The following is a 27,914-nucleotide window of genomic DNA, read 5'->3' as shown; positions in this document are numbered from 1 at the left end:
TGTCACATAGCTGTTTTATCTAAGTTTGAAATTGCTGTAATTTTTTTTACAAAGGGAACAGGCTCTACTCAGCTAGAAAACAGAATCCAAATGAGTTCTCCCCTTCCAAAACATAAATTGCAAACTCCTTGCAGTGGATGAAAAGATGATTACACACACCCTGAATGTTGCTATTTTTCTAAGTGAAACGCTCCAGATTGCTAATTAGCGATAATAATATTCAGTACTTTCGCTTCCATGCAGGCAATCACTTCCTCACTGTGGGCGTCACTTTTTTCTCCAAATGGTACATGTCTTAATTTAGAATTAAAGTAGTTGTATTTTGATCCTGATTGTGAAGCTGGCTGTGTATACTAATCACTCGCTTCTTTATGTCTCCGCAGTTTTCCGTAATAGAAGTTGTGTTACTAGTTGTAGAGGAAACAATATCCCAGATGCCTTATTTTTCTAAAGTGTTAACTCATGCTTAATTGAAATATATTTAACTTGGTGGTGCAGATGGTTCAGTAGTTATGTCAGACATCCTTCAGTGTACATAATCAACAATCCCACCGATGCACAAAGAGATATCTATCTCACAGTTTCCTGGAAATCTGTGTTTTTTCCACTTAAAGTCCAACTCAGCAAATGCAATCACTCCTCTCCTGCTGTGCAAAAAGGGATCGATGCATGAGATTCTAAAGTATTAATGAAGCTCGCCCCATTACCCATTCTGCTCTGTGGAGACACGCTGAACAGTTAAACTGGATGGAGTTACAAGTTTCTCGTCCCTTTCCTGTGCATAGCTTAAATTTCTCCTAAATAGCAGTTTGCTCTCCCCCCTCCCGACTCTCGTTGTTGGTCTCTTCGACTGCAGCAAGCTCTCTGGGTTTGTGTTGTTTTAGTTATTACAACATTCATTGTGCTGTTGTGTAACAATTGTGACCTTCACTCCACACCCACCCCGAGGCTCCTGGAAATATAGCATTTAATTAAATTGTTATTGAGCAAATATTATTTATTTAAACTGGGTGCTAAATTGCCATGTAATGGCTTTCCAGCTGCGTTGAGAGCCTCAGCACTGCCATTAGAGGCCAAATTCAGAAAAAGTCCACCAGAGTTCTACTCAGAAGACAACGCTGAGGCTCCTCATTCAAGATGCTGGCCGGAGCAATGAATCGACATGATGGCCACTTAGAGCTCAGTAGCAAAGGGGGGGAAAGAATGACTGGGAGCAGTAATGCTTTAAAGTAAATGTAACAACCCGGACAAGACAGTGAGTCACAAGATGAATAAATCATTATTTATATCACAAATTTAAAGGCTAAGTTTCCAGTCAGCAGCAAAACAGAACATGTTAACTAGTGTTAACTGAGCCATCCTGGGGTGCAGGAATAACAACGTAGGTCTGAAAATAGTTAGAAGTTTCCTTTAAAGGCACAGGCAAAGGCTTGTCACAACAACACACAGTTTAAAGCTGGTTTCTACTCTTTTAAAAAGCAGGCAGTGCCATCAAGTGGTCACTCTGTGCACTACAACTAGTCGTTTCTTTCCTTTGTTTCTTTTGTTGTGAGGTGAGGCGGTTGTGTAAGAGCCTCTGGGATTCTGATCATCAGCCATGAAAAGAGAGAATACAAAAAATAAAAATAAAAACACGTGATGTGGTGATTCTGAGGTGCTGCAATATAAAATGCAATCTGGTCTGAATGTACTCGAGAAACAATAAAGCTCATGTTGATCCACATGGAACTGGTTATAAAGGATGATAACCTGGAGCAACACTGATGATAGATTGAGCTCGTGTGTCTTTTGCTGAGCTGTGAAGTTTGGAATTCATTACAAGTGGACAAAAATAAAAAAAAATTTAAATCCTTGTAGACACACTTCTATTTTATCAAATCTTTCAATCCAAGTCTTTTAATCTATTTTCCTCTGGCATCTTTACGAAAGTGTCATGTTCCAAGCAGTTGTTTAAATCACCTAAACCTTCATGTTTTTAACCTTTTATCTATATTTGCTGATTAAGGCTCCCGTGGCACGATAAGCTTCTTAGTGTCACTGTGGGCAGATTCCTTCTGCTCCTTATAGTGAAGGTGGAAATAAAATCCCTGACTAATAAAAATACCATCTAGCAAGAGGTTTGGCTGATAATATGAGCAACATGATGTTACATTCATTAAGTCAGTCTAACTAATGTAGTGTTTTAAAGACATTTTTTCTGGTCTTATATAGTTTTTCTTTTCCTTTATCTCTTTTTATTTTTATTGTTGATTTTAACTTTTATTGATTTGTCTTTCCTACTTTAGTGTTAATAATACACTTTGCTTTTTAGGATTATGGCTCCTATTTGTATTTATCAATCAAACTATATTTAAAAAATGGGTGTTCAGATTAAATAAACAGAAGCAAAATATAAAATGTTTAAATTTAGATATTGTGCTTCTTTCCTGCCACAAATCAATTCCAGTTATACATACAGTATTATAAAACAGATCACTTGTTTCATTAGTTATAAAATCTTCATCTCAAACTTCAACATTAGAGATGGTGAAATGTTTAACACTATCGGTCCATAAAAACTAAGCACACAGCCACATGTCAGACTTTGCTGTCACCCTTCATCCTTGTATTTACTTTCGGTAAAAGATCTCCATCACACACTGCAGCTCCGTCTTGATGCTGTAGCACTCTGTCCTTCCTCTGATGTGATCCAGGATTCCTCTGAGGTCATCGGCTCCTTGGTTTCTTTTGATCAGCAGCACAGAGCAGCCAGAGGGGCAGAGGAGCTGCTCTCTTTCCAGAGCCAGCAGGTCTGGGAGGTACTGCTGGGGATCATGGTCCATTAGCACCAGATTGAAGCCCTCACTGGTCCCTGCGTCGGGCCCAAGAAGTGAGCGCAGTCTTGGGATGGCCTCAGCTGAGCTGCATGTTAGTACCTGAAACTGAGGAGCACAAGAAAAGTGAGTGAAGGGAGGTTCACGTCTCTCTGGTAGATTTTGCTTTGGCTTTCATTCAGGTGTGGTAATCATCCCTGACTGTACCTGGGAGTGTTTGAAGCCAGACACCAGTATGATTTCCTCCCCCAGATCTGCTGTCACTGGGTCCAGCTCCACTGTGATCAGTCTGCCAGCAGGGGGCAGCAGTCGCAGCAGGCGGACGGAGCTGTAGGCGCAGTGGGTGCCCAGTTCCAGCACCCTCAGCGGTCGGACACGCCTCACCGCCTCATCCAGCACCTCACCTGAACCCACAAGAACGAAACTGGTGTCACTTTGGTTTTTGTAGTGTAGTTTACATTTTGGATGAGAACTGAAAACTGTTGTACCATGATATGAAATTCATACTAGTTTGGGACATTGATCAGTGCCTCACCACAGTGAGACGAGGACGAGATTAACTCATTGCTTATATTTTCTCACAATAACTTTAAAAACCAACAATCCTGGAATGTTAACGTTAATGACCAAGAACATTTAATTTGAACAGATGTATTTATTTTATTTAAATAACACACAAAAAATGGATGATTTATTTGACATTATTTCTACCAAAGTGCCTGTGACCAAAATAGAGTAGCTGCAGATTTAGAAATCATACTGTTTAGTAATGCCGCATGCAAGGAAATTAGGCCTAATTTAAATACATTTAGATAAATGTTTCCTGAGATGTGGTGACTTTTCATTTGCTAGCATCATAGAAAATACACAGTTACAGGAAATAACAAACAGTCACCTTCTGTACATTTTACTATTTACCATAACAGGTTAAATCCAGCTCATGAAAACATTTACCTTTGCATTTCTAAGCACTCAGTGTCCAAATTTGCGGTGCATGGAAACACAAACAAAGTGTTACTCAGCATGAGCAGTCTGGCTCAGAGAGCAACAGCATCGTATTACATAACAGGTAAAGTGCTGAAGTCAGTCACAGTCAGTTTGGAACAATGAAAGAAAAAACAGTCTTAAAAGACATTTACTTTCGTCACGTCATCACCAAAGAAAAACTGCATTTTTTCTGCTTAAGAAAAAAATCCTTCACATTTACAGTTCAGTGCAACATGTTAGATGCTGTTGCATCATGCAGCAGCATCAGAGAGGCCTGTGTTTAGTCTGTGACAATGACCCACAACATACAGTCAGAGTCATAAGACCTCTACTCAGCAGAAATGAGGAACAAGGATTCCTGTAACGGATACTACTGCACCAACAGAGCCCTGATCTCAGCATCATGGAGTCATTCTGGGATTAACTGAAGACATAGATGACACTGAGAAATTCACAGAAGAACAAGTTGGTGGACCAACCAACCTACCGAGCATCATGAACACATGAAGTGCACCAAGGCGAAGTGGTGCTACTTTACTTGTGAATGTTTTGTACAATCCACAGCTGCCTCCTCATAACAACATAAGCACAATAATGGTCAGTCAGAGGCTGGTTTGGGTGTCATAACTGAGGCGTGTGATACTGAATCAAAAACATTCACGTGTTCTGAGGCTGTTATGAAGCATGGTTTGGGGTTAGTGAGGTAACGTCAAGTTGAACTCTGGGTTTTCAGAGTTGTAACTATGAAATATCGCCTTCTGACCAATCAGTTCTTTGTGCACAGACAGAGCTCCACTGAAGGTCTCGACAGGAACCAAGAGGTTTTACAGCTACGAGTGATTCCAAAGCACTTTCATTACTCTACCTTGAAAAACAGAAGTGTATCGAGGAGAAGTGGTGCTACTTTAAGGGTGAAGGGTGGCCACTCCACTATGACTGATTTAGTTCTTTTCTGTTTACTGTGTAAACATCCTCACAGGCCAAAACTTTAGCATTTACCTGCAAAAGGTCTTTGTAGAGCAACAGAATTACTAAAACAAAGGCTGATTAAAGCCTTGCACTTGTTGACCTCGTAAGATTTGCAGTGAGCCTACTTATCGGTTTGTTGTTGTTTTTATGAATTTTCCTCACTTGCTAACACGATTGTTTAGGGTTGCAGATGAAATAATGAGGCAAAACTGTCTGACGTGCCATAAGAAGAAGTGAATGTGAGCTTACTGAGAATAAAGGAACTACAGCTGTGATGTTGTAGTATCTTGTGTTGCATCATAATAATTCAACTGAATCTTGAAAAAGAAAGCTTTATCTAAGCAGCTTATACACGAGTGTATTTATAGCCCGCTCTGTTTGTGCTCTGACGATGAGGCAGTGATACTGATCAGCCTATTAACTTTCACAAAGGTGGTATTTTTTTGATCGTTTCTCCTCCTTTATTTGCCTGCAGCAGATGTGTTTTTGAACTTAGTACTTCTCAGTACAGGCTGCTAGTGTGAGACTACATCTTACTTCATAAAACACATCCAGGCAGTGACATTACACACACTGTTGATCTGACTCAGCTTCTCACCTGAACACTTGAGATCTGCACATTAAAATCTCTCCTTCGTTCTGAGTATACAAAGTGGTACGGCTTCTAAATGCATGCACTAAAGCTAAGTGTACTTACGGATCTCTGGGCCGATGCAGAGAGTCGAGTGCGTCTGAGCGTAAAGGTCAAAGGTCTCCAGGACGCTGTCGACTTTGCCGTGGGTGCAGTTGGTGAACACAAAGGCGTGGGTGCTTTTCACGCACACTCGCCCTCGCGTCAGCCTCAGCGCCCAGGCCAGAGCTCGCTGGCACAGCGTGGCAACTTTCACACGGTAGCGGCTGTACAACATGACGATGGCGGGAAGCAGCGGCACTGATAAAGCCATTAACCACATTTGAATGGCTGTTGGAAAGACGGTAAAACGCCTTCAAAGCTGTGGATGAAAGGTGGAGAAGCTGGAATCAGCGTGTGGATGTTGGATATGTCATGGAAACGATTCAGAATGCCGCTTTCCAAGATTAGATTTCCTTAGATTTTAGCGAGAATGTATATTCAGTTTCAGCTTAGTGATTGTGGTGGTTGCTGATTTATTTCAGTAGGAAAAGAAACAGAACCTCCTTTGTTTTCTCCTGATTAATGTCACCACCACACCACACATGCCAAGTTTAACTTTTTTACACTTCATTCTACTTTATGAGACATGCATATAAAGTTAAGCACCAGATCTTTTACACCCATGTCTAACGTTGGATAATTGGATTTGTATGTCATTAATAGGTTTCCTCTGGCTGAAAATAATAAAAAACAAGCGATAAAAGATGGTAAGTTACTGTATGAGGGACGTTAATGATGTTAATGATTCTAAAAATCTGTTTGTTTTTACATGACATGTTGAAAATAATTCACTTGCATCTTTTTGAGAAAATGCAGCTTCTATACTATTTAAAACAGCCCCAGTCATTTCTACTCTGTCTGAGAGCATCCTAATATACAAACTGAACAGCTGATGTTCTCTCATCAGGAACTTGTCGATGGTGAGCCGACGCTAAAACCAAAGAGCTGAGTGAGCTTGTGATTGGAGTCAAAGCACAACAACAAAACAAATACAAGGAGCTCCACACTGTGATAACTCTCAAAGGATGTGGTAGGAAGCTAAAAGTGACCTCAGCACTTGCAAGAATGGCTTCCTGAGAGGCCAAGAAGAATCCAAGGATCACCGATTAGGACGTTGTAATGTCCAGGCAGATACTTGAGCAGAAAATGAACACGGCTGGATGAAAACTGAGCTGTCTGGACACGGGGACATAGCATAAAGAAAGGAGAAGCATTCAGCTCCATAAACACCATCCCCACAGTCAGACACGGTGGAGGGAATGTGATGCTTTGGGGGTGTTGTTCAGTCGGTGGGTCAGACAACCTTGTCTAAGTAAACAGCATCATGAGACATGAAGGTTCTGGAGGAAAACGTCAGGCAGTCTGCAGGAAAACTTGTCCATTAACAAGACAACGATCTGAAACTTACAGCCAACGTGGTAAAGAAACGGCTCACAGAAAATAATAAGAACAGACCTGTCTGAGAACCTGTAGAGGAGCTGAAGACCAGAGAGGAACAAATGAAGACTGAACGACTGTTAGCAGTGATAAGAACTGTGTGACGGCTGTGGTGGGAAATCAAGGCTTTACAACTGATAACTGAGAAAGAGTAGGAAGAATTATGGATATGGATTTTTTGAAATTGTTCAAGTGTATCAATGACACAATGTCTTACTATTTTTTGTCACCTATTTATATCATTTCCAGCCAGAAGAAACCTGTTGGTTACATAAGCATGCACTAGGAACCCAGATTTGTCTTTTAAAATGAACATTTTTCTCCTAATTATTGCTACCATTGAGATATTACTGTATTTGTGTTGTTACTGGTCACTATAACTGGAAACACAAACTCTAAACTGTCCAAACTCAGCTTCCAGTTCAACATATGATTGGTACTATTTTACTGTCCGCCTGTAAAGAAAATATTAATACTAAAATTGTCCTCTGGCTCCCTCTGCAGGTAGATTACAGTCACTGTCTCGGTATAAACCTGGAAGAATGTTTTAATTCTTAAATTGTGACACATTTAAAGCAGGATTCAGTCCACTGAGGGCTGAGAGTCTGCAGGTGTTGCTGTCAGTCAGACATTACAGCAACGCTTGGACTGATTCTGTTTGTGAAGCTGAAACAAAAACCTGCAGATCCTCAGCCAGGCTTTGGGAAACTGTCAACTGTGGCTTTTTTATACACACACACACACACACACACACACACACACACACACACACACACACGCATGCATGCATAATTATAATTTATGATCTGGAATGATATATGGCCGTTTGGGGATCAATTCTGCTCAAATTTGTATTAAATACAATGTTGTAGGTTTTTAACCCTAATATTAAGGTGAGTCAGGTACATTTATTTAATGAATAAAGTTCCCAGCCTTTATATTTTAAACATATGAGCTAAACTAATTACGTAAAGTACCATTCATTTATTTCTTTATTGTAAAGCATTCTGCCTCATCACCTGTTGTTTTAACTGTGCTATATAACACTGTGTAGCTTGACTATGGATCATAAACAGATCATCTGACCTCCATGTCTTGTCATTCAGCAGTGAGTCAATATTATTTTATCTGTAAGATGTATTTTAAAAATGAACAAAAATAACAATAATTCACCAAATGTAAGTCTTTGTTTAATTCCCAATATCAGGAGGCTGCACATAGTTCAGAAGTCCATATATTTGTGCTTTAATCTTATTGATCTTCAGCAGAGCCACTATCTTTCACATATAGACCCACTGCCTCCTGGACCAGATCGTTATAGAAGCTATGCACATTTCTAACACAACGTTTCTGGTTTGTCGTGGCAGCACCTACCTGCCAGACCGTCCTGGCTGCTGGTTCAGGTTCACACTGGGTCCTGTCAGACTCAGCTGGTCCTGTCACTCCTCAGAGTGAAAACAGCCTCCTGACGATCACACTGCTGGGCTGTCAGCCTCAACGACCTCGTGGAAACAAAGTACGAATGAAAACTACCGGATTGTTTACGGTATCCAGGAAATAGAAGCTGATCCTGACGCACGGAGGCGTGGCGACAGATCACACCTTCATCCAGGCTCCTCCTCCTCCTCCTCCTCCTCCTCCTGCTCCAGATCACCGGCAGCAGATCCCCACCAGAGGTCAGCAAACATGTAGGAATGTCAGGACAGAGTCTGCAGGGGCCTGACAAGTCCTGGTGGCATCAGCTGAGACTGGATGACGTCTGGAAGCAACATTGTAATGAGAGTAACTAACTAACTAATTTATTTATTTATTTATTTAAACAGTTTATAACTGTAATTTAAAAAGCCCCAAAACAATTTACTGTTTTTCTACAGGGGGGAAAAAATGAATAAAATCTTAAAATTACAAATTGTACATATGGAAATCTTTGTATTTTATTCTTTTTTTTTTCCAGCTTACTTTTTTTTAAACTTGTCCTTATTTATTGTATATTCTTATATTATTATTTATTTTGTGTTGCTACTGTGATCAAACAGTTTCCCTTGTGGATCAATAAATGTAGAGGCAGGGATATGTGTTCTCATTGTTCAGTAGGGGTAGTGGGTGTGTTTGGATGTGTGTGTGTGTGTGTGTGTGTGTGTGTGTGTGTGTGTGTGTGTGTGTGTGTGTTTGTGGAGCTGTTTGTCTGTGGGTGTGTGACTGTGGCTTAACAGGGACCACCTGCACCTACCTGTGAATTTGTTTGCTTGTTGCAGAGAGAGGTAGAGGTAGGGTGCCATATTTTCTGTTGACCGCAAAAGCTATTTTCTATCATAGCCTCCAAGTTCATCATTGCCACATGTATGTTTTTTTATTGATAGGGTTAAAATAAACACCCTCAACTGCAGTAATGGCTTCATGTTTCATCCTTGGCATCACCGTGTCAACAGAGCCTGTTTTTCTCCCCTCAGTGACTAATTTAGTCTTGATAGTAACATTACAATAAAGTTGACCTAAGTCTAAGTTTATTAAATTATCAATAATACCTAGTGAAGTGACAGACAAAAAGTATTCATTTACATGTTAACTGTACAAAAAAAATCAAAATCCCAAACTGTAAATAATGGCCACAGAAAAATTCTGTATTATTATAAATGTTAAATAATTCTTTTACAGCATTTGTTTTGTTTTGTTTTTACTGTATTTAAATCTGCAACAACAACAAAAAGTTATTGAAGAGATATTTACTTTTTTGTTTTAAAGAAAAAATGTGTATTTAGGGACTAAAAATGGCAAATATTTCTTTTTTAATTTGTTATTTGACAGATTGTCCCTGATTTGTGTAATTGCTGATGACAATGACAGAAAAAGTATTATTTAACATATGTCTCTTTAGAAAAAAAAAAAGGAAAAGACCAAAACTGTACTTACTACCCCAAATGTATTAGTAGTAGTAGTAGTAGTAGTAGTAGTAGTAGTAGTAGTAGTAGTAGTTGTAGTAGTAGTAGAAGTAGTATACTTTAGCTTTACTTTATTTAAATGAGCTTTTAAAAATGCCATTATTTTAATGGATATTTGTCATCATTTTTTTTTTTCATTTATTTATTTTGTCATTCATCAATTTTTTATTTTTTAAACAAATTTTAAATTTTTTGAATGTTACATTACTCCATCCTTTTTACCTCTTTTTTGAATTCTTATTATTATTTAGATTTATTTGGTTAGTATAGCATACTATACTAGAAGCAGCATCATAATCTAATAGCGTTTAATGATGTTTGCAGAGGTTGTAGATATTGAAATCACATGTGTGTGGCTTCTCTGAGAAATGTGTATTGTTGTAGGAATCAGTCACTGACTAAATTAAATTTAAAGTTAGAGCAATGACTTAATTTAAAAAGACACAAGGACAAAAAGAAAACTGTCCAGAGATTGTGGTTGAATTCTCTGTTTTGGTCCCTGTGGCTTAGTCATGCAATCCTACAAACGTCATTAATCATGTTTGCAGTGGAGCAGCTGGTGAGATATTAAATTTAAGTTGCAGGCTCCAGATTACAAAACAGTTTCCTGGGGTTCAAGGGCGAGTTTGCTCATTTTTTTGCCAGCTAGAGAGTGTTTGCCAATGATGTGTCTTCACTTCCAAGACAAACAGTGTGACACAACTAAACGGCAACTTTAACAGAAATGTGAATAAATACATAACTGACTGAGGGAACTGCATTTGAAATGTTCTATTCCAATATGTACAGTAGTTTCTACAGGGACAGTTGTCAGACTTTTCATTGTTGATAATGTTTTCTGGTGCAGGTTATCCCAGCTAACCTGATTTATCCAAAACTATCAAGACTTGTCTTCACTTTATGGGGAAAAAATTGAGACAACAATACTTTTCTCTAACACAGATCACAGGAACTATCATTTATAGCAGAATTAAACTGATGAAAGTATGATAATTCACTGGTAGAAAAGACTTCTTCCAAACAGCATAATCTAGTTAACATAAACTGCATCAACAACTGGAGGTCAGAGTTTTGGATGCCTTTGCTCTAAATCTGTGAACTCTCTTCTGTCTCTCAGTTGCCCCATATAATGAAAGTGGGTGTGAGATCCCCAGCGTGTTGCTGCCCTCATTGGCTGCTGCCGGAGCAGCGCTGCTCTGTGTATTTTTGGCCATTGGAGCTAATCATACTGCGGTGTGCAACTCATGTCGGTCCAGCTGCGTCAAGCCAGACAACAACAGTCCGATCATTAGAGGAAGCAGAGTGTGTTGTCTGGAAAATAAAAGCACGGAACACCGGTCAGTTATGACGCCAGTTGAGTTCAATCACAACCATCAGTCACACTAATATTCAGTAGGTTTGACAAAGCTTGACTATTTCCTCTCATTCCCCCAAAAATAATTATCTTGGCTTCGCAAAAATGTGTTATAGATTGAAGAAAAAATAAGATTTTCAACAACATCAGTTTCTCGTTCTGTTTTGCTGAGGAAATCACAGTCAACACTATCAAAATAACTTTTACAATCGTTCCCACCTTTAAATACCATATATAATAAGTGGGCTGCCCTCTTGGTTGCCATTTGTGTTTAGTTTGAGAGACAGAGTAGCAACAGATAAACAGTGTAAGGTTGCACACTTGTGCTGCTGGTGGAATATTTCTTTTTAATTCAGTAGCTTTGGAGAATCCCCTTCTATTGCCTCATTACTGTTCTTTTACAGGAGGTCCTCAACACACAAGCTCAAATGATTAGATCACACTACAGAAGTCTGCTGTTATTACTGAGCTTGAAAACTCCAGTTGTACTCACTGGACACCCGCAAGCTGGAATAACATGCAGAACAATCTACAGCTGGATTCATTTTTATTCTGAGGGCAATTTTTACTTTCAGCTTGTTTTACTTCAGACTGTTCCAGTTGACTCTTTTATCTTTTTCTTTTTTTCTAACTTTAGGGCTCTGCTTAATACATTTATTGTTTTATTGAATTTTAATATTTTCTTATTTGTGTGCCTAAATGTATATTTTCTGACTTGGCTACATTTGAAATGAGATAAGTGTTGATTGGCTTTTTAGCTTAGTGAAATAACGATGTCATGTTGTGTAACTGCAATCAAGCTTTACTGATGAACTCATGTAACCTAAAGTGTCAGATACAAAGATGTCTAGTTGGCTACAGTAGAGGTACAAAGTGAATTCATTTCTAGTTGTAATGTTGGCTTGGATACGTTATGTTAGCTAATGCTAGACGAGTCCTCTTGTGACCTGCTGAGGTGACCTTCGGGTACATGTGTCCTTGTTTTTCTGAGGGGTGTCTGTCTGCAGCTCTGGAGGCTCCACTTTCAGGACCACACTTCTAGGAGCCTGGTGTTTGCTTCACCTACTCAGTTGGATGCCAACGGAAGAAACGGCACTACTCACCAAGACGGACGACAGTCACGACATGAGTACTGATTGTGAATTAAGTTTTATTTGTTTTACGTTAAAAACATTTCTGATGTCTTCATTTGCACAGCGACGCCATTGTTACCTTGCAAAAGTGTGAGAAACAAACAGTTTGAACTCGTCACTAAGCATTTCGATCAGCCATATTTCAGCCGTAGCTTGCTGCAAAACCAACTATTAGTTTGTTTGTCGTGAGAAATAGTGAGATTTTTTCAGCCTGGTTCCGATGATAAAAATAAACTAGCTAGCATATTAGTAAAAATTCATGAGATGATAAAGGCAAAAATGTTGAAATGATGTTTTCATAGTTAGAGTTAATATTTTCATTATGACATTCTTTTGTAATGTTGAGACATTTAGTATTTAGTATAACACTCAGTTATTATGTAGAATTATTCTGCAGTCCTTTACCACATCTCTTCTGTCTACCATACAGCCTATATGAAGTGATTACACAGATTAAACGTGGGCCAGAATATTCAAAATGTCCTCAGTCCACTACCAGGATTAGTCCTAATTTATGTTTATTTATGCAGTTACTTTTTAATCGTCACATTTTTTTTGGATGTCTTTGTATTAAATACTCTGATAGCTTTTGAATTGCCCTGAGGTGATAAATAAAGTTATTTGAATTGAATTGAATTGAAATCCTTTAAAACCGGAAGTTGCGCATTTTACTGATCATCCAAGGCGGCAGGTGGCGCTGTAGTTGAAACGGGCTGGAAACACTCGGTCGTGTAGGCGCGGTGAAGATGGTGAAAGTCCGACAAGTTTAACTTTACAGCCCGAAATGTGTTTCTTTAAAATTTCTATCTAGTTTTTAATATGAGTTCATTGTCAGCGGCACATTACTCCTGTAGAGTTAGCTTGTGGGCTGCAAGGTGGCGCAGTTGGTAGCACTGTTGCCTCGCAGCAAAAAGGTTGCCGGTTCACGTCCCGGTGGGGGCACCGGAAGCTTCCTCCCACACAGTCCAAAAACATGTTGAGGTTAATTGGTGATTCTAAATTGTCCGTAGGTGTGAATGTGAGTGTGCTTGGTTGTCTGTCTCTAAGTGTGGCCCTGCGATGGACTGGTGACCTGTCCAGGGTGTCCCCTGCCTTCACCCTGAGTCAGCTGGGATAGGCTCCAGCACCCCGCGACCCTAATGAGGATTAAGCGGTGTATAGAAAATGGATGGATGGATGGAGTTAGCTTGTAGCGTTAGCTCGCAAACAAGCTGCGAACCCGGCTAACTAGCGGCTAGCAGGATGTTCAAGCTGGCTCTAGGAAGTAAGTAAATGTTAAATGGATGCACACTGAGACGTTTTAAAGAGCGTGATATCAAAGGTGCCTGATACTATATTTACTTCACTAGAATAGTTGTGTCACATTTTACAAAGCAGCACGGTCCTCCGCTAAAGCTTTTATTTTGAGCTGTCGCACCGGATCTCCCGCAGCTAACCGCGTGTGGCTTGACGCTGCTCGTTTCTTCCACAGACTCCCAACAGGAGCAACGCTGGAGAGCAGCAACTGGTCCACACTCGCCTCGCCGGTGCTGCTGCTGCTGCTGCTGCCGCCGCCGCTGCTGCTGCAACTGCAACCGACAACCGATTGAGGAGAACCGGCAGACTGATTTGGGTGGAATAACGCGGCAGCGAGCTGCTTTCACACATCCCCGCAGGCTTTTAGCAGTTGACGAGCTGCGCTTCTTCGCCAATGGCAAGTCCGGTGGCAGACATAGGACAGTCTCATCAGCATCACCCTGTGACCGAGTCGGCCGCAGACTCCGCGTTTCAGGAGGCGCAGAAATGGATAGAGGTGAGTCATTTGGTGCTGGCAAAAGAGAACGAAATGCTGCTTCACATCCTCAGCACTTTGCCTGCCTTCAGTGCAGGTGTTTTTGTTGTCTCCGTGTGGCCCTGGTTACCGGTTTGCAGCTCGGATCTGCAGCGACTTCACCTCTAAACGGCAGTGTCTTTTATTGCTTCGTCACCTGTTGAAAGGTGACTGAAACTTGGAATAATTGGACTCAGATTAGGATGAAAAATTCACATTTTGACTCCTGTGAAGTTCCAGTGCTGGGCTGCAGTGTGCCTGTTGCTCAGTTGTTGGTATTTTAATCATCTGCAATACAACATTCCTACAATTATTTGCATCAGAGATAAAGAATTCTGAGTTAATGACCACCTTAGTGCCCCCAAAATACAATCCAACATTTGTAACCTCTAATGATAGATCCTAGCCAAATAATACGCCCATGTATCAGTTGGAATATTGCACATATTTTTTCAGCAGACCCTCCTAAATGTTGCAGCAGTTGTTTTTGCTCAGGGCCATTGTACAGTAGCAGAGGCTGCTGTAGCGCCCGGTGCGTGTTTGGCTGAAAACAATGAATGCATCATGTGGAATGGATTTTTGCTTCATTGCGAGCCTGCTGAACAATAATCACACAAGCGAGGTTTTGTTCTGGGAGAATTTCAATCACGACACTTGCCTGCCCCCATTGCATTTGACTTTGTCATCCTGCAGTGAGCTGTTCTCTTGTCAGCCTTCAGAACACCGATGACTGGCTGATTATGTTTTGCATGTTGGTGGAACGCAGTCACAGCTTTGCAGGTCTACATAAAGGCTTAAAAATCCGATTTTTAAAGCCCACTCGGGCACAAAGCTGTCTAAACTTTGTGATTCAGTGTAGCAGGGGTGTCGTCAGGGATTATGGGGCCTCTGTGCAGGAGAAGATTATGGGCCCCCCAAACTCTTTGCTTACTTACGTGTTAACTAATCACTCACGTATTCATTTTATATTCATTGAGTCATCAGTCATCCTCTGCTTAAAAAGAAGGTTGACAGTATATCTGAAATTGTTCACTCAAGCTAAGGAAGCGTTTGTCATCGTTCACTCATCGTATCAAGCTACAGTGCAGGACTTTCATATGTTCATGAAAGCTCATTACTTCAAGCCAGATGAGATCGCACAATGCTGAGCAGCCGCAGGTAAATCTGGCTGTGTGTTTACTGGAGTTTTAAATCTGCCTTCTGTGGTGATACAATCCTGCATTACCATGATGCATTTTGCCTGCTTGACAGAGCTGAGAGGGTGACGGTCGACTGGGACACAGTCGGTCACAGCAACTAGGAGCCCGTTGAGAGAAATCTGGGAAGCATTTAAAAAAAGTTTGTGATGCTCCAAATAAGCTCTGTGTTCAGAAGAAGGATTACAGTCTAATAAAGAAGGCAACTGAGAGCGAGTACATCCATCATAAGCACGCTTTGACAGTTTTTGTGTTAATAAGTCCCACTGCCAGAATGAAGAGACGAAAGCTCCGCACTGCATGTTTAAGGAAGTTTTCCCCTGAAAGATGAATGCTTGCTGATGTTCTTCTTCCAAAATGAGGCTGAATACCTGTTGTTTCGAGACTATTTAACTCAAGATGAGTTAGATTTTGTGTAGCTTTTGTTTATTTTTAAATCATTTGTTGACTAGTTGCAGTCTGTGTTGAACATTATCGTTGTTGTTTGTGCAAAAAAGCCATTTCTAGAGTCCATTCATCCATTATCTATACACCGCTTAATCCATACCAGGGGCGCGGGGCATTTCTAAAGTACCACTGGTTATTGTTTTTCTAATTTAATATGAATCTTCTGGTTTATTTGTTTGTGGTTTTCTAGCTCAACAGAAGGATGCGAGAAATGATTGTATGAAGCATAAAATATACGGCACACGTTAGCGTTTCAACGTGGCTGTCAAGTTATCAATTATCTGCTGAGTCTAAAGTTTAATGCAACAATTATTTGTGATTTGCTCCCATTCTTGAATTATTTTCTAAAAAGCAGCAGTGCATTAGAATATAATTGGATACTTGAAAGTGGATCTGAGCACAATGAAGACTCTTAAAAATGCCAGTGTTAATGTTGCTCAGTGTGAATAGGAACATATCAAAGTGATGCTGACTCTTTTTGGATATACTTGTTCCCACTTGGTATTCTTGTACATTCTCAACCCTTCGTTTCATTAACTTAATGAAAAATGTCAGATCCTCTTTAAGAGTGTCAGGCGCCATTACAGTCCTATTTAGCAGCTCCAAACTCCTTGGAGGCCCAATATCAGATCTTTAAAAAGCCACTACTGACCTAGAATCTCCGAAGCAGATCAGGGTTGAGAGCTGAAAAGACGAGAGTGAACTGATACCATTCCTGTGTTGTGCTCCTCTCACCCTTCCCCCTTGGGGACTGATTTCATTATCCGCACACACCTGGTGACGGTCCTGAAGGCACCTGGGGGAAGCGGAGGCAGGTCACTGGCTCCTGAATGAATGCAACGCCTCAGTTAGCATCCCAACGACCAGCGCTTGGCTGCTTGTGTTCAACTTCTGTGTCATATATGATGTCAGGACCTGAGGCTGGAGGTTTTAACAACAGATCCCCTGTTTGCCAGGTATTGACGATATCAAATCAAAATGTGCAAAGAAATAGAGACCTGTGTGCTTTGTGTTGTGCAGCTCGCCAGCCATTTGCCTTAATTTGGCTTTTTTTCTCGCACTCATTTCATTTTAGATGCCTACCCTTAACCTTTAATTAATATTTCCACCTCATATTGGTAAAAGCTTAATCAACAAGATTGTAGTTTAAATCTGTGACCTCAGGTATGTCATGCTTATCAGTGACTGTCCATGTCACATATACAAGTAAACACTCAGATAACGTGTCTTGCAAAGGCATCTTTAATTACTTCTGTGTTAATGACAAGTATGATTAGGGTGCTTCCTTTTTTTGATAACATGGCACACCCTCTATGTAATTTTGGTTTGTTTTGGCAGGTGGGAATGATTTAAAATCTGCTGTGGACGAGCTAACCACACATGAACTTTTAAAACTGCTGTTGAAAACCAGATTTATGCGTCTATTTCAGCCTCTTCTGGTGGTCCCACATAGTTGTGTCCGGAGTAGAAACTGATTTATAGTCAAGTGTTGGATTTTAGCCTCTTGATTACTAAAGTACTATTACATCGGTAAATGGAAGTGTCCTAAATTATCAGGCTGTCATGCATTTATTACAAACTTAAAGTAATTCTTCTGACATGCAGTGACAGTGAGCAGTGATGGGAAGGTTTGCACTATGACTGACCATGTATCAAATGGAAAGGAGTCAGATGTTGTTCAATTACCAGTAGGTAGTCCTGCTTGTGTTTTTTCATTCTCAAGATAGTTTTCACTGAAAATTACTGAATCTTCATCTTTCTTCATGTTGTCTTTAATCTTAACTTGATATCTCTACCAGCAATGGGAACATGTAGGAGAAAACACAAGCAGTCCAGACCAGTCCCAGTTGAAGCAGTTTCCATGTGGCATCAACGTAGCACTGACGCATCACTGAGAATGTGGTTTACAAAAACAAGTATTGAAGTAAATTTTTCCCCAATGGTTTAGATCAAAGAGATCTGTGATTGAGAGAGATTTTTGTTCTTACAGAGGAGCAGACGCTTGATGTCCAATTTGAATGGCAAAATAGTCCTCCGAAATGTGTCACCATGTGAACCGAGCTTAGACAAATGGCAGGCAACGGCACTGTCTGTTAAAAAATAACACCTTGATGAAGCGTTCACACCTGCACTCATTACTTCCTTGATGGTCGCTTCCTCTCACCATCTCGTCAGTAACGCCGTCACTAATGATGGTGTTTAGGCTCCTCTGAACTTCAGAAGAGACCGAGTGGCCCTTTGATGAGGGTGAAAACCCTCAGTTGGTTAGGTTGATGGATTTGTGTCATATGGCCACAGGGTGTTTGCGTGAATGGAACCCCGATGATATTATCTGACTGGGGCTTTTCTCAGAAGCATCTTAGTGGTTTGATGAATTGGCTTTGTTCTCCGTGGTGGTTGAGGACTTTTTGCTGCTGGCAAATTCAGATTAAAGCATAACTGTGAGAATATAGTCCCGGTTTATGTAATTCTAACATTTGTGTTGTCATGATTGAAGATATTTTTACAGGAAAAACACTCATGAAGCACGTGCATTTGAACAAATGGGGAAAACCGATAAGATAACGCATCAAAAAGTTGACAATAAAAGTAAACCCACTTTGGCATGTGGAGTGTCAGATATCTCGTCAGTGTTAAACAAACTCAAGTACGAGGGATTACCTCGCTGATGTGTTTCATAAAGATCGCTGGTTTCTCTTGAGGTGTCAAAAGCAGACGAGGGGGAAGTAATTGTTTAATCTATATTGACTGGCAGTTAAGCCGTATTGCCAGGAAGGCTGTCTTGTACAACTTAGGACACACTACATGATTTAAAACCAGCTTTAAACTCAAAGAAGCATTGCCCTGACAGCTGGGTCTGCATCTTCTGCAAACAAGGGCAGACCATCTTAGACCGCACATTAGGTTGTAGTTTGTAAATGTAGTTTACTCAGATTTCTGGTGTCCAGTCATCACTCAACTTTTAGAGTATTAGATTATTTGTACAATAGATTTATCTCCTGGTATTTTTTTTCAGTTATTCAAAAAGACATCTGGTCCACAAAATGTAAAATGCTTAAATAAAAGGTCTCTTTTTCTCACTAACTGTAGAAATATTCATTGTACAATATGATCTTACAAATAGAAGCAAATTTTCCAACTTTGAGAAGCTGGTGCATTTAGTTTTTTGTATGATAAACTATTATCATACAATTGTTATATTATTAACTATTATCAAAATAGCTATTGGCTAATTGATTTATCAACAAATCATTGTTTCAAAAAATCACTTTTCTACGCAGAGGAATTTTTGGCTCTCCCCCTTAAGAGGTTGTAGCCCCACCAAAGGAAACAACCAGGAAAACATGATAAGCATTGACATTGCCAATCAAATGATCAGAAATACAAAGAAAAGGCATAGACTTCTGTCAGATGTGTTAGCTCAGACTCACTGGCTTTACCGTAAGCAAACTGATCTCAATGTTGTGTGTAGTTTCCCCCTAAAGGCCCATTCTGAGCCAGGAAAAACCCTGTACGTCAAACAATCACAGTATTCAACTGGAATTGTGACGAATCCTCTCGTTTAAGCTAATCAGTGATTTGTCAGTGTGTTGTTCTCTGTGCGTGTCTCTCAACCGAGACGTGTTGTGAAGCCTGCAAAACAGGGTCCCTCAGGTTTCCATATGCAGATATCTTTAGGTGTTTAATCCCGTCACAGCTGTGTTGTCAGTCTAAAATTAAAGTTAAAGTTTTAATCTAAACATCTTAGCTTCAAGGTGTGTTTCTTTCCAAAGCTTGTCTTGTCTTGTTACCTGTGTCTTCTCTATCTTTTATCCGAGTCACGGCATGTTTAGGGGTCTGTGGATAATACAAAGTTCCATTGTGACATGCCTGAAAGGGAAAGTGATATCATCGACCTGTCAACGGCTGATATCCTTCCAGTGATATCACCGGGCTCATCAGACAACAGATCCATGCCATTAGAGTCTGTTCAGCGTATATATCACTGCGCCTGGAGATTTAATCCCCATTCTTCTTCTTGCAGTGTGCAATTAGGATTTTATCTTGGGACTTGGGTAGGAGTGTTTTCAGCATGTGTGCATTGTTGAAACTTGCAACAGAAGTCAACGCACGCAACAAATCTACTCAATATTTCAAAATGCAGCTGCGGCTTTGTTTTGATAATTGTTGTTCATTGAAACTGTAGTAACTGAGTCAGCACAACATATTTCGCAAAGGCATGATAAATGACAAACTAAATCCTGTGCAAAGGGCCCGTGGAAGACACCCAATAGAAGCTAGAGTACAAACATGTTTACATGGTGACTGATTGACAATGAGGACTAACCTTATCCAGTTGGAATGAGATGCAGTACATCAAGCTGAAGTGCCAGATGGGACTAGACTCGATGACAGCTCCTGGTGTTTGCTATGGAAACTTTGAGTTAAAGAGCCAGAAAATGATGAACCAAGCCAAGAAATGGTGGAAAAAGCGTAATAGGTGCCAAAGAGTTTTAAACACTGACGATCATGCCCTGCAGCAACAATATTCCATCCATCCACACTTTGGTATGCCTATATTGCTATAAGGTGCTTTTTGCTTCACTTTTTCTGAGTGATGGTATACTGTGAAATCCTGCTAGGTTTTATGATTGGGTCCAGTTTGATTGAAATTTTTAGTGCTATGTGGAACAACACTGTTACACGGTGTTGCTATTGCTGTTTTCAGAGTGAAACAAATAAATGACATCCATCATGTTTATGCCCTTCATTAAAAAGAGAGTGAACCCATGTGGAGACATGTCAGAGTAGGGGCCCGTGATATATAGGTGTTTACCAGTGCTGCAGTCCACACTGTTATAGCTTCATGTTCTTTTTTTTGTTGTTGTTGACGCACACAAACCATTACCTTTGGGATATAAAATGATTTTGATATCCTACTGAACACAGTATCTTAAATCTGGGCACCAGCTAACATCCTTGAAGCCTCTTTTAAGCCTGATACATGACTTTGCAGTTGTGATTAGGTACTGCAAAAACACTTAAAGTACCTTTTTGCTTTTTGCTGCATAGACACTGTTGATGTCTGCACATGGGAGAGCCATCATTGTCTCCTCTCTGATTTTCATAGAGCGTCAGAATGCCCTGGTGTTTAGTGAATAAGGCCCCTAATCCTGACCAAAAGGTCAGTCCTGCAGGAGATAATGCACATCCATCAACGGCATTACCCTGTCAAAATATCTGTGAGTGATGCACGTTGCTCCAAAGCATTAGATTTATACCTGAACTATTGAGTATGAACACTCTCTTTTTCGATGCTATGAAAAAGACATCTTATGTCTATGGCCTCGAGCTGTTTTAGAAAGCCAATGCCGTGTGCATAGAAATACCTGTAATCGCTCCGTCTGTCTGAATCCTGACATGATGTCATTCCTAGTTTGGAGCCATTGTCATTCTGTCCCACAGAATCGTGTTAATTGCTTTGCTTTGGGTACACGAGATGCATTGCCATGACTACAAGCCGTGGAAGAATGTAACTTTAGAAGGAAGTGTTTGTCAGAGAAGGGTTTAGGCTCGATTGAGGATGTCCCCTTCATCGCTCGACTTAATGCTCTGATGAGCTGGAAATCCTCGGTCAGCCACGGTGCCCCTATGTTGACTGTGCAGCTTAGAGTATACAGTTAAATGTATTATTTCAGGATGAGAGTTAAGTTGAAACTTGGATTCCAGCTACCCATTTGCTCTGCTTGGTTTCTCAGTTTCCAAATCTGCATTTTGACATCTGTTTTCAGTGTGTTTAGGGTTATAGTTACGAACAGTCATTTTCAAACAATTTACTCTAATGGATGAAATGGATAACAAATCTGATTCATGCCGGTTTTATAAAAAGATCTATTTAAGCCAGCAGTCAAAGCTCTTAAATTCAAGTAAATTTATGGACTGACAGTTTAGTCAGTTGGGAGATATTTTTTCTCCTTTGTTGCTAATTCTCAAAGGGTAATTATGGGAACTCATTTCCTTTTGACAAGCAGTGAACAGTCAGAGCACAAAAACACAAAGTGTGCAGTCCATTCACGCCGATGACAAGCAGCCAGTCATAGACAGATTAACTTTATTTCTGATTGATTTTAATTTAATTTTTTATTTTTTTTTGGTTCCAACTACCAGCAGCAGTCTGTACATTTTTTATTATGTAAGCATTGTTAGAAGTAGCTTCAGCACTTTGACAGTCATTTATATTGCCTACATCAAAGCATCCAAAGTGCTAATGCTGAAATTACTCACAACATAACCACCTACCATTCTGCTTAGCTGAGCTATGGCTGAAATTAGTGCAATAAAAAAAAAAAAAAAAAATTGGATGCTCTAGTGTTGACAATTTATATCAGTCGCCTTCTTTTTCCAATAAAAAAAAAAAAAAAAAAAAAATTGGATGCTCTAGTGTTGACAATTTATATCAGTCGCCTTCTTTTTCCAATAAATGTATCAGCACCACACAGCTCGAGAAAATGAGGAATCCCTGAAAGTAAGATGCTAATCACTAATCCTGTAGTTATGATCTCCTTAATCTCAGCCGAAACCTTCTGTCCTCTCCTGGCGAAGCAGGAAAAAGGAGTGGTGTTTCGACATAACTCGTGGAGTAAGGGTCACATATTTGAATGATGCAGATTGATTACAAATTTACACACTTGTAAATACAGCTATATTTCAAAATGCTGTTTAATTATGTGCTGCGAGATGCACTTAGTGGCTACGATGTTTTACATGTGATCAAATACTTCCATGTGTATTTCTGCTTTACGTGACTGTAGATTTAGACTGCTTGTAACCAAATACGAATAAATACCCGATAATGAAATGATGCAGATGTCAGCAAATGCCTGCCAGTCTGGCTGCAGATGGGTCTTTATAAACACATGCACGTTGGGGGTGAGAGGTGATCATGTGGTGGATTAACAAACTACAGGAGAGATTAGTCCCCTCCCTCTCCTCTATGTCTGCACGCTTGTACATGTGTGCTCATAGTGGCGCTGAGACAGATTACTGCGTTCACTTTTTGGTATTCTTTGTTTTGTAGCCTATATAAATCCAGTGTCACATTTGCAGTGAGACAAATAATTTCAGTTGTTAATTTATTTGCTCAAAAACATTGCATCATAGGATAACGGATGCATTGCCCCAGATTTAGCCACTAGCTCATTTCCAGTAACCACATTTGCCCTTCTTTCCACATTTTCTGTACCTGAACTTGAAGGCAGCGTCACTGATCAGTAGCCGTTCTGATGTGCATGTGTGTCTTGCCTTCAGCTGATTTGTATAATGGTCTTCATCTGACGGGGCTTTCAGATAGAGCAGTGGATTTGTTGGTTTCAGTTCGCTTCCAGGAAAAAGCAAAGTGGGTATTTGAAGGACATGCATGCCAGAGTAGACTCACAAAAGACCTGTGCTCTAGTGAAGCAAGGAGGTTCAGCTTATCTAGTAAAATCTGCAGGTACTCTATTTCACAGTCAAATGTATTCAAATAAAGTAGGCCATTAGACTTAGTGAAGGCAACGTTTTCCAGTTAGGCTAATGACAAGAGTTATCTTACAAATTAATATTGTTGCTGACTGTGCTGTTTCATATTCAGTAGGACGTGTTTATTCAGGGGTTATTAATTAGTGAATAGTCCAAGAAAGGCCTTTATTTAAAAAGGAGCCTGTGCTGTAGGCTAGGGTGAGGTAGGTTAGGTTTTTTGAGGCTCTTAAGGAAAATTATAAAGACTAACACATTTTTTTCATTCCTATTTAGTACATCAATACTTAACAAGCTTTATTAATGCCAGGCTTCTTTGAGGAAGTTTAAGATATTTTGACAAGGCTCGATGATTTCTGATTGTGTGCCATATGATGCCCAAATTTGTGGCATATTGTCCACCTGTCCGGGATGGACTGAGGCCTTCGGTGCACTCAGAGAGCCCTCAGCACGCTGTCACCCTGAATTAGATGTGAAGTAAAGAAACCTTCCAGATGGTATTATAAAACAGCCACCAAGATCACTGCAGAGAATATGTCTGCTGCTCAGCCTGGATGTCCCTTTGACTTTCTGCCTTTGTGTGTGTGTGTGTGTCTGTTTCGCCTGATGTTGCAAGTCTGTTTGTGACAAGGTGAACATATTCGTCTTGTTCAGCTGTCAGGTCTGTATGTACATGCACTGAAAGAGAAAAGAAGCTTTCAAGGAGAAGAGATGAAGAAAGCACGGCGTTCAAACTGCAGTGCGACACACACACACACACACACACACACACACACACACACACACACACGTAGACAATAAGGACCAGTGTGAAGGAGGCACAGCCGGCTGTTTGCCAGGGCTGCACAGCCACGCTCTGCAGGGAAGCTGTTAGCAATTGTTGTTACTTACCACACTTGCAAGTGCATCTAATGCCTACATTGAAAAGAAACGTAACTGACAGATGATGACAGCATGTCACTATGAGTGTTAGGCTCTTAAAAGCATGCTCTACGCATCTAGAGAGAGCTTTTATGCAGGACGATTTACCTAGTAACAGCAGAATAAGCTTAAAAAGGCAATATGCATGGTTTTGTGTGTCACTACTAGCCATTTTCTGCTGCAGGATCTTGGGAGTCATTTTTGGGTGAACTAAACTTTGGGTGGGTTCTAACCACAACAGCTAGGTTTCTTTTCTTTTCTTTTTTTTAAAAGATAATTTTATTGGGCTTTATTTGACAGGACAGTATAGAGAATCAGAGAAACATGGAGAGAAGAGTGGGGAAAAGAGACGCTGGCTGGACTCAAACCATGGCCGCTGCGTCGGGGACTATAGCCCCGTACATGGATCCCCGTCTTATTCAATTGAGCTACCGGGGCGCCCTAGGTTTCTTTTTTGGTGAGGTAAAAAGGATCTACTAGCTAGGGCTAGACGCATTGTGGTTCAACTCGAACAAACAGCGATTGGTCAAAGAAAACAATTAGCACCATTTTTTTTTGCCCTCTCAATGTCCTCATCAAGTGGTCGTCTTCTACTCTCCATCATCACCACCAATGATGTGAAATTCACCATATAGGCTAGCATATCACACCTCTGTTGTTCTTTTTTACTAAGTACTCATAGAACTAGGGTGGCATTCAGTAACTATTTGTAATTTGTGCCCGCAGAGTTAAAATCGCATCGCAATCATCGCTGCCTTCCGCCTCTCTGAAGTTCTTACGCTGGAAATACCAGTGTCTTTCTAGAGTGTAATCCCTCCTTTTTGCCAGAAATTTGCCTCTTTAGTCGTATTTGCTCACCAAGTAGTTTGGATTGTAGTTAGCCTCAAGTCACAGTCTCTGCACTCTTCTCAAGAGTTAAGTCTTAACTCTTTAAAACACATAACACTTAAGTCTTGTCATAGGATAATGATAAAGTTTTTAAGGAGAAAATAAAAGCTCAGGAGCTTGCAAAACTTTTCATCTACTGGTCTCAGCACTAACCCCAGCTGCTTCAATTAAGATGCTACCGTTATTATATATTTTTAAAGACAAGGAAAGCGCTTCAAGGCACTCTTGAAGTAAGTTTTATTAGTCAGTCTTCTTGCAATTTGCTGTGCTGCTTCCTTATGAAAAGCACCGCATGTCCAAAAGGCCCTAGAGTTGTTCTGAGTTAATGATAAGTCTTTGAACCTACCATAAAGTGAAAGCTTTTAAAATTTTACTTGAATTTTCTCATTTTCTTGTCATTAACCAGGAACCACAAATCAAAGATGACCTTGAAACATGCACACATGACAGTGGTGACTTTGCAGGGGCGTTCTTGGCCCTGTCTTCTTTTAATTAAGCGCGTTAATCTAAAATATTCAACACTAACTTTGTGTAGCAGATACAGGGAGAAATTAACTGTACCTGACATCTGCTGTGTACAGACACCAGCACCATGGCTTAGTGTTTTAAGTTAGCATAATATTTTACTTCCTCCAAAGAGAAATTTCCAACAATTTGAGGGACCTGAACAGTTAAGTCAAGAGCTTGTTCTCTAATCTTTGGCCATAATTACAGGCTGCACCTCCTCTGTCATGTAATCTGACATCACTCTATTGATTGCCCTTATTTACCAGCAAAGTGGGTCACTTTGCATGCCTCCCATTAAACTCAGATTTATTGATTGTTTTGTGGGTTTTTGGCAGAAAAGTCACAGGTTCAGGTTCTTGGAACAGCTAGGGAATTTTTTGCAAATGTGCAGCACTCTTCTATAGTCGCTCCTGCAAATATGTTTTAGTCAGCGGTGTGCTGTCCGTGCCCCACATCTGATGGCACTTATTTAGTGCTTAACAATTGTGCATTGGTTTTGTAATCGGTAGCTTAGTGTAGAGGTGAAATTTTATCTTGTCAAAAATACTATTTGTAATCTTAATCAGATTTCTTCCTGCGTCTTGCAGCATTTGGAGCGTTTCTTTGCGAGCAAATAGGACTGCTGGATGGATAGCACTGAGACTGATGTCTCTACACCGTCCAGGCGATGTTTCTAATTGGGTCATACAGGCTGAGCTGGTTTCCTAGTTTTCAGAGTTGAGACACTGGGGAGCTGGACTGTTTCTGACTATCGAGGGAGCAAGTGCAACCTGCGCTGGATGGCAGATTGACTGACAGTCGTATAGCAACAGTGTGAGATTGGCCTGCCTTTTTGCTTGCTCTGTTCTATTGTTCATGACCTGTTAGGAGCACAAGAATACACCATGACTCTAGTGACTGTAGCGTTGGTCCGTTAGTTGATCTAACACTTTGGTCCGGACTACAATATCCAACAACTATTGGCTGAATTGTCATGAAGTTTAGTCTAAAATAAACCTGGTGTTGAGAGAATGAAACCTAATCGCCTTAGTGATGCCAAGTCTTTTACTTTAGAATCACAATGAGGTTAAATTTGTGTTATGTGTTGTTAATGTTGTTGCTATTTGTCCATTGATCACTTTACAGTATGTGGATCAGGCAGATTTTGGTCCCACTGACCCAGCCTCATTATTTAAAAGCACATTTCTTACATTTTGCAGTGCGCCTTTCCCAGGATCATGTCATTGGTTTTACCAATTCATTAGGTCTTCCTTGTGTGACAGACATGGTTTTAGTGATGTCTCATGCAGTTAGGCTTATTCACATTGTAAATTTCTCACACAGTAACACTTGGACTTTTGTCCTAAATCATTCAGCTTTCAGTTGCAAGTAGTACTTTTAAGGTAGATGTGGTAGTTTCCTTGTCATTTGTGGCTTGAGATGTACATTTAATGATTCATCTGTGATTTTTGTCTTGAATTTGTCTTCTTGTTCAGTAATTGCAGCAATGAAAAGTGACATTACCTTCAATCTGATTGTGAGCTCTGCCTCAGCTCCTGTCTTGTTTCATTAAATCAGATTTTCTGTTGTTTCAAGCTGAAAGTTAAATTGTGAGTCCTCAGGTCCCCCATGAATGGAGGCTTTTAGAACTGAGTGGGATGGCTCTCATTGTCTCACACACAGTGTCGTGCACATGACTCCATTCCCACTCACCCCAACATTCCTAAACCCCTCAGTCTCCGTTCCATTCAGACAGCAGTATACACACACAAACACACACACACAGACACACTCACACACTGGTCGGCCCCCCAACAACAATGCGTGCTGTCACCACGCTCTGGAAAGTGACACGGTCGTGCCTCAGCTGACTGGCATTTGTCTGAACTGGCCTGCATGATGCAGCATGTTCTTAGTGCATTTCTGCCATATCAGATGGGGATTTCTTCATTGTCGATAAAGCATCTCTGCTTTATTGGATCCGTCTGCAGGATTTCATTGCGTAATGCTTTTATATTTGTTTTTACTGTTCCCCTCAGACATATTTTTGGAGCTGTATGACAATAATCTGCCTTGAATAATAATGTGTGTCTGACAAGTTTGTTTTTTTTTCCCCCCATAAAAGCATGTTTGTTTACCTGGTTTCGAAATTCTGCTAATTGCAGCTTTATTTATTTGTGCATTTGTGTCTTTGTAAAGCTATACTGCTGATAGAAAAAAGCCACTTTTCATTTGTAATTACACAGGCTAATGGAATTTCATTTGTTTTTCAAGCTTTACATTTAGTTTAACAGTCGCACATTCAAGACGTTTATGGGAGTGATATATTAAAATAGAATAACTGTCAGTTTAGGACAGAAGAACCAA

General features: G+C 40.2%; 2 protein-coding genes across 7 annotated transcripts in view; one reads left to right on the top strand and one right to left on the bottom strand.

Annotated features, from left to right (window-relative positions):
- Window positions 1-2,394: 2,394 nt before the first annotated feature.
- Window positions 2,395-8,302, bottom strand: LOC103363905 (catechol O-methyltransferase-like). The gene is made up of 4 exons (XM_008290863.1): window positions 8,254-8,302; window positions 5,467-5,761; window positions 3,021-3,217; window positions 2,395-2,921 (listed from the first exon to the last, which is right to left on the bottom strand). The coding sequence occupies exons 2-4, from the start codon at window positions 5,720-5,722 to the stop codon at window positions 2,610-2,612; spliced, it is 765 nt and encodes a 254-aa protein (XP_008289085.1). The 5' UTR covers window positions 5,723-5,761; window positions 8,254-8,302; the 3' UTR covers window positions 2,395-2,609.
- Window positions 8,303-13,781: 5,479 nt separating this feature from the next.
- LOC103363866 (LIM and calponin homology domains-containing protein 1) overlaps window positions 13,782-27,914 on the top strand; it is a 99,750-nt gene continuing 85,617 nt past the window's right edge. For 2 of the 6 annotated variants that reach the window (XM_008290821.1, XM_008290812.1), the window contains exon 1: window positions 13,782-14,097. In XM_008290821.1, the coding sequence (XP_008289043.1) occupies window positions 13,996-14,097 (102 nt within the window). In that variant the 5' untranslated portion in view covers window positions 13,782-13,995. The remainder of the gene's footprint in view (window positions 14,098-27,914) is intronic. The other 4 variants (XM_008290837.1, XM_008290829.1, XM_008290853.1 and 1 more) reach the window with 2 other exon arrangements.

Source organism: Stegastes partitus, unplaced genomic scaffold (assembly GCF_000690725.1).
Source record: "Stegastes partitus isolate 25-593 unplaced genomic scaffold, Stegastes_partitus-1.0.2 Scaffold16, whole genome shotgun sequence".
NCBI classification, from domain to species: domain Eukaryota; kingdom Metazoa; phylum Chordata; class Actinopteri; family Pomacentridae; genus Stegastes; species Stegastes partitus.
This window is presented reverse-complemented; position numbering and strand designations above follow the sequence as displayed.

Excerpts from the sequence above, each read along its gene's own strand:
- LOC103363905 (XM_008290863.1), bottom strand. The coding sequence starts at position 5,722 with ATGTGGTTAATGGCTTTATCAGTGCCGCTGCTTCCCGCCATCGTCATG. Across the intron at positions 3,218-5,466 it reads CTGCATCGGCCCAGAGATCC|GTGAGGTGCTGGATGAGGCG; the intron begins GTAAGTACACTT and ends TTGTGGGTTCAG. Across the intron at positions 2,922-3,020 it reads CTGGCTTCAAACACTCCCAG|TTTCAGGTACTAACATGCAG; the intron begins GTACAGTCAGGG and ends TGTGCTCCTCAG.